We start from the raw sequence: 6,817 nt of genomic DNA on the forward strand, positions 1-6,817 counted from the left end.
TGTAGCGGACAAACTGAGAGACCTGAAACAGTGTAGAGGACAAACTGAGAGACCTGAAACAGTGTAGAGCACAGACTGAGAGATCTGAAACAGTGTAGAGCACAGACTGAGAGACCTGAAACAGTGTAGAGCACAGACTGAGAGACCTGAAACAGTGTAGAGCACAGACTGAGAGACCTGAAACAGTGTAGAGCACAGACTGAGAGACATGAAACAGTGTAGCGGACAGACTGAGAGACCTGAAACAGTGTAGAGGACAAACTGATAGACCTGAAACAGTGTAGAGCACAGACTGAGAGACCTGAAACAGTGTAGAGGACAAACTGAGAGACCTGAAACAGTGTAGAGCACAGACTGAGAGACCTGAAACAGTGTAGAGCACAGACTGAGAGACCTGAAACAGTGTAGAGCACAGACTGAGAGACCTGAAACAGTGTAGAGGACAAACTGAGAGACCTGAAACAGTGTAGAGCACAGACTGAGAGACCTGAAACAGTGTAGAGCACAGACTGAGAGACCTGAAACAGTGTAGAGGACAGACTGAGCGCTCTGAAACAGGGTAGAGGACAGACTGTGACTCCCTCCTCAGACTGTGACTCCCTCCTCAGACTGTGACTCCCTCCTCAGACTGTGACTCACCAGTCCCTCCTCAGACTGTGACTCCCTCCTCAGACAGTGACTCCATTCTCAGACTGTGACTCACCAGTCCCTCCTCAGACTGTGACTCCCTCCTCAGACTGTGACTCCCTCCTCAGACAGTGACTCCATTCTCAGACTGTGACTCACCAGTCCCTCGTCAGTGACTCACCAGTCCCTCCTCAGACTGTGACTCCATTCTCAGACTGTGACTCACCAGTCCCTCCTCAGACTGTGACTCCCTCTTCAGACTGTGACTCCCTCCTCAGACTGTGACTCCCTCTTCAGACTGTGACTCCCTCCTCAGACTGTGACTCACCAGTCCCTCGTCAGACAGTGACTCCATTCTCAGACTGTGACTCACCAGTCCCTCCTCAGACTGTGACTCCCTCCTCAGACTGTGACTCACCAGTCCCTCCTCAGACTGTGACTCCCTCCTCAGACTGTGACTCACCAGTCCCTCCTCAGACTGTGACTCCCTCCTCAGACTGTGACTCCCTCCTCAGACAGTGACTCACCAGTCCCTCCTCAGACTGTGACTCCCTCCTCAGACTGTGACTCCCTCCTCAGACAGTGCCTCCATTCTCAGACTGTGACTCACCAGTCCCTCCTCAGACTGTGACTCCATTCTCAGACTGTGACTCACCAGTCCCTCCTCAGACTGTGACTCCATTCTCAGACTGTGACTCACCAGTCCCTCCTCAGACTGTGACTCCCTCCTCAGACAGTGCCTCCATTCTCAGACTGTGACTCACCAGTCCCTCCTCAGACTGTGACTCCATTCTCAGACTGTGACTCACCAGTCCCTCCTCAGACTGTGACTCCCTCCTCAGACTGTGACTCCCTCCTCAGACTGTGACTCCCTCTTCAGACAGTGCCTCCATTCTCAGACTGTGACTCACCAGTCCCTCCTCAGACTGTGACTCACCAGTCCCTCCTCAGACTGTGACTCCCTCCTCAGACTGTGACTCACCACTCCCTCCTCAGACTGTGACTCACCAGTCCCTCCTCAGACTGTGACTCCATTCTCAGACTGTGACTCACCACTCCCTCCTCAGACTGTGACTCACCAGTCCCTCCTCAGACTGTGACTCCATTCTCAGACTGTGACTCACCACTCCCTCCTCAGACTGTGCCTCACCAGTCCCTCCTCAGACTGTGACTCACCAGTCCCTCCTCAGACTGTGAATCCATTCTCAGACTGTGACTCACCAGTCCCTCCTCAGACTGTGACTCCCTCCTCAGACTGTGACTCCCTCCTCAGACAGTGCCTCCATTCTCAGACTGTGACTCACCAGTCCCTCCTCAGACTGTGACTCCCTCCTCAGACTGTGACTCCCTCTTCAGACAGTGCCTCCAATCTCAGACTGTGACTCACCAGTCCCTCCTCAGACTGTGACTCCATTCTCAGACTGTGACTCACCAGTCCCTCCTCAGACTGTGACTCCCTCCTCAGACTGTGACTCCCTCTTCAGACAGTGCCTCCATTCTCAGACTGTGACTCACCAGTCCCTCCTCAGACTGTGCTGCACGGTGCTGTCGAGGCTCCAGGGGCAGTTGTTTCCGGTGAAGCTGGCGTTGACCCGGGGGAACAGGGACAGCCAGGGCAGGGACGGGTGCTGCCAGTAGACCAGCGCCTGCTGCAAGGCAACGCGCAGCTCAGGGCAGGAGCCAGGATCCTGCAGACACAGGGTGGGAGGGTCAACCCAGAGGGTCCTTCTGAGGCAGGACTCTCCAGACACCGGGGGGGAGGCCTACCGAGAGGCCGGTCGGCAGCCCACTGAAGTGAGCCCTGCAGTGGTGGTGCAGAGCCAGGGCCTCCTCCTGGGCTCTGGGCTGCTGGGCCCAGGACAGGGACCGGGGCGAGGTGATCACCAGGCGGGTTTTCAAGCTCCAGTCTGCAGGGTAGTCTGTGCATGAGGGCGGAGCGTCACAGCCACGGTCCTGTAATAGCAGGAATACACAGACACGCTCCAGACACTGTGGCACAACTCGCAAACACTCTTCTCTCACTACAAAGTACTTCTTTAGACTCAACAGCTGATTAGCCAGACAAATACTGGCATGTTATACCTCGTTCTACTTCTGAGCCCAAAGCTGAGATTATCCTGTAGTTCAACTAGTCATGATTCATCTTAAACACCAGTTATCCTGTAGTTCAACTAGTCATGATTCATTTTAAACACCAGTTATCCTGTAGTTCAACTAGTCATGATTCATCTTAAACATCAGTTATCCTGTAGTTCAACTAGTCATGATTCATTTTAAACACCAGTTATCCTGTAGTTCAACACGTCATGATTCATCTTAAACGTCAGTTATCCTGTAGTTCAACTAGTCATGATTCATTTTAAACACCAGTTATCCTGTAGTTCAACTAGTCATGATTCATTTTAAACACCAGTTATCCTGTAGTTCAACTAGTCATGATTCATCTTAAACGTCAGTTATCCTGTAGTTCAACTAGTCATGATTCATCTTAAACGTCAGTTATCCTGTAGTTCAACTAGTCATGATTCATTTTAAACACCAGTTATCCTGTAGTTCAACACGTCATGATTCATCTTAAACGTCAGTTATCCTGTAGTTCAACTAGTCATGATTCATCTTAAACATCAGTTATCCTGTAGTTCAACTAGTCATGATTCATCTTAAACGTCAGTTATCCTGTAGTTCAACTAGTCATGATTCATTTTAAACACCAGTTATCCTGTAGTTCAACTAGTCATGATTCATCTTAAACGTCAGTTATCCTGTAGTTCAACTAGTCATGATTCATTTTAAACACCAGTTATCCTGTAGTTCAACTAGTCATGATTCATCTTAAACGTCAGTTATCCTGTAGTTCAACTAGTCATGATTCATTTTAAACACCAGTTATCCTGTAGTTCAACTAGTCATGGATTCATCTTAAACGTCAGTTATCCTGTAGTTCAACTAGTCATGATTCATTTTAAACACCAGTTATCCTGTAGTTCAACTAGTCATGATTCATCTTAAACGTCAGTTATCCTGTAGTTCAACTAGTCATGATTCATTTTAAACACCAGTTATCCTGTAGTTCAACTAGTCATGGATTCATCTTAAACGTCAGTTATCCTGTAGTTCAACTAGTCATGATTCATTTTAAACACCAGTTATCCTGTAGTTCAACTAGTCATGATTTATTTTAAACATCAGTTATCCTGTAGTTCAACTAGTCATGATTCATTTTAAACATCAGTTATCCTGTAGTTCAACTAGTCATGATTCATTTTAAACATCAGTTATCCTGTAGTTCAACTAGTCATGATTCATCTTAAACATCAGTTATCCTGTAGTTCAACTAGTCATGATTCATCTTAAACATCTCCAGTTATCCTGTAGTTCAACTAGTCATGATTCATTTCAACACCAGTTATCCTGTAGTTCAACTAGTCATGATTCATTTTAAACATCAGTTATCCTGTAGTTCAACTAGTCATGATTCATTTCAACACCAGTTATCCTGTAGTTCAACTAGTCATGATTCATTTTAAACATCAGTTATCCTGTAGTTCTACTCCTCCTCCTGGTCTGGTTGGTCCAGAAACCTTCAGTATTCAAAGTTGTCTGTAGCTCCTCTGTTATTCTCACTGAATCACTGACCTTCTTGTCTGTAGCTCCAGAGTTATTCTCATCAAACCAAAAGATGAGACACTGATCAATCCAAACAGACCTTCTCGTTTCGGTGAAGAGAAAAGGAAACGTTGGGGAACAATGGCAAGAACAAAGAGAACTAAACATCTTTCAGCAGGAAACAATCAGACATCTTCAGTTTCTGGACGTCAAACTGCAATCCTCCATCCACAGCTGAGCTCTCCACCATGGAGGGACCATCAACCATGGAGGGACCATCCACAGCTGAGCTCTCCACCATGGAGTGCCCATCCACAGCTGAGCTCTCCACCATGGAGGGACCATCAACCATGGAGTGCCCATCCACAGCTGAGCTCTCCACCATGGAGGGACCATCAACCATGGAGTGCCCATCCACAGCTGAGCTCTCCACCATGGAAGGACCATCCACAGCTGAGCTCTCCACCATGGAGGGACCATCAACCATGGAGTGCCCATCCACAGCTGAGCTCTCTACCATGGAGTGCCCATCCACAGCTGAGCTCTCCACCATGGAGGGACCATCAACCATGGAGTGCCCATCCACAGCTGAGCTCTCCACCATGGAGGGACCATCAACCATGGAAGGACCATCCACAGCTGCGCTCTCCACCATGGAGGGACCATCAACCATGGAGTGCCCATCCACAGCTGAGCTCTCCACCATGGAGGGACCATCAACCATGGAGTGCCCATCCACAGCTGAGCTCTCCACCATGGAAGGACCATCCACAGCTGAGCTCTCCACCATGGAGGGACCATCAACCATGGAGTGCCCATCCACAGCTGAGCTCTCCACCATGGAGGGACCATCCACAGCTGAGCTCTCCACCATGGAGGGAACATCCACCATGAAGGGACCATCCACAGCTGAGCTCCCCACCATGGAGGCAACATCCACCATGGAGGGACCATCCACAGCTGAGCTCTCCACCATTGAGGGAACATCCACCATGAAGGGACCATCCACAGCTGAGCTCTCCACCATGTAAGGACCATCCACAGCTGAGCTCTCCACCATGGAGGGACCATCCACAGCTGAGCTCACCACCATGGAGGGACCATCCACCATGGAGGGACCATCCACCATGGAGGGACCATCCACAGCTGAGCTCGCCACCATGGAGGGACCATCCACCATGGAGGGACCATCCACAGCTGAGCTCTCCACCATGGAGGGACCATCCACCATGGAGGGACCATCCACCATGGAGGGACCATCCACAGCTGAGCTCGCCACCATGGAGGGACCATCCACCATGGAGGGACCATCCACAGCTGAGCTCTCCACCATGGAGGGACCATCCACAGCTGAGCTCACCACCATGGAGGGACCATTCCCAGCTGGGATCCTGCCATCCAGCTCTAATGTAACAGGTGTGAGTCCATCACATCACCTACTGAAGAACCTTGTAGACTTTGTCCTCTAAACAGAAAGGAACCACATTCACACATGATATTAAGACCTGTGGACTTCAGGGTGGAACTGTCTGGATGCTGTGAAGCTTATAAAAACACAACGGTACCCTGCTGTGGATGTTCTCCTGGTGGTCTGCCTCCTGGGACCGGTCCTGGTGGTCTGTCTCCTGGGACCAGTCCTGGTGGTCCTGGTGGTCTGCCTTCTGGGACCGGACCTGGTGGTCTGTCTCCTGGGACCAGTCCTGGTGGTCCTGGTGGTCTGCCTTCTGGGACCGGACCTGGTGGTCTGTCTCCCGGGACCGGTTCTGGTGGTCTGCCTCCCCGCACCGGTCGTGGTGGTCTGCCTCCCCGGACTGGTCCTGTTGGTCTGTCTCCCGGGACCGGACCTGGTGGTCTGTCTCCAGGGACCGGTTCTGGTGGTCTGCCTCCCCGGACCGGTCCTGGTGGTCTGCCTCCCGGACCCTGTCATTAGAATACAGAAGTGGCATACAGTCTCTCTGTGAGGACTCCCCATCGTCCTCCTCATCAGATTCAGCCACGCGGGTCTTCTTGGGACTGCGCTTAGGCTCCAGATGTCTGAAGGGGTTCCTCCGTTTGGTCCCCGCAGTGGAGGGGGTTCTGCAGTGGGAGAGTGGCTCCGGGGAGAACCCGGGGCAGGCCGTTGAGGAGCTGCTCGCTCCGGGGCTGAGCGCGGGTCTGGAGGACAATCCCAGTCCGGACCGTCTCCTCCTCATTCGGAGGATTTCAGCAGGTCGCTTGAAGCTCGGGGAGTATCCAGTATGCTGGTCCATGTCGGAGAAGGTTCTGGTTCCTGGAGAAGGTTCTGGATCTCAGTTCTTAGACTTTTCCTCCTCCACACTTCCGGGGCGCAGGGTGATGACGTATGGTGCGTTTTTAGACATGGGAAAGCTCAATGTTGGAAATAAAAACGCTTTAAAATGCCCTGTAGACTTAAAGCAAGCGAGGCTGGATCATTTTTCTGAAAATAAACCGTCACTTTGAAAATACTGAGAGTGGAGCAGTTTATTCCTGTTACAGTCACTCGATGTGAGGAAGTTTACTGGATCCTGATCACCACACTACGGAGGGCAAGTAAACTCACCGTAGAGGTAGTTTTTTTAGTGGT

The 6,817-nt window shown here is 50.8% G+C and overlaps 1 protein-coding gene across 2 annotated transcripts in view; it reads right to left on the minus strand.

The window, feature by feature from the left end:
- The window catches only part of donson (DNA replication fork stabilization factor DONSON), a 33,142-nt gene extending 26,581 nt beyond the window's left edge, over positions 1 to 6,561 (minus strand). For both annotated transcript variants that reach the window (XM_080494121.1, XM_080494120.1), the window contains exons 1-3: positions 5,799 to 6,561; positions 2,395 to 2,580; positions 2,143 to 2,315 (exon numbers count right to left, since the gene is read on the minus strand). In XM_080494121.1, the coding sequence (XP_080350247.1) occupies positions 2,143 to 2,315; positions 2,395 to 2,580; positions 5,799 to 6,482 (1,043 nt within the window). In that variant the 5' untranslated portion in view covers positions 6,483 to 6,561. The remainder of the gene's footprint in view (positions 1 to 2,142; positions 2,316 to 2,394; positions 2,581 to 5,798) is intronic.
- Positions 6,562 to 6,817: the final 256 nt, after the last annotated feature.

Source organism: Lipophrys pholis (genome assembly GCF_963383615.2).
Source record: "Lipophrys pholis genome assembly, contig: SCAFFOLD_44, whole genome shotgun sequence".
NCBI lineage: Eukaryota > Metazoa > Chordata > Actinopteri > Blenniiformes > Blenniidae > Lipophrys > Lipophrys pholis.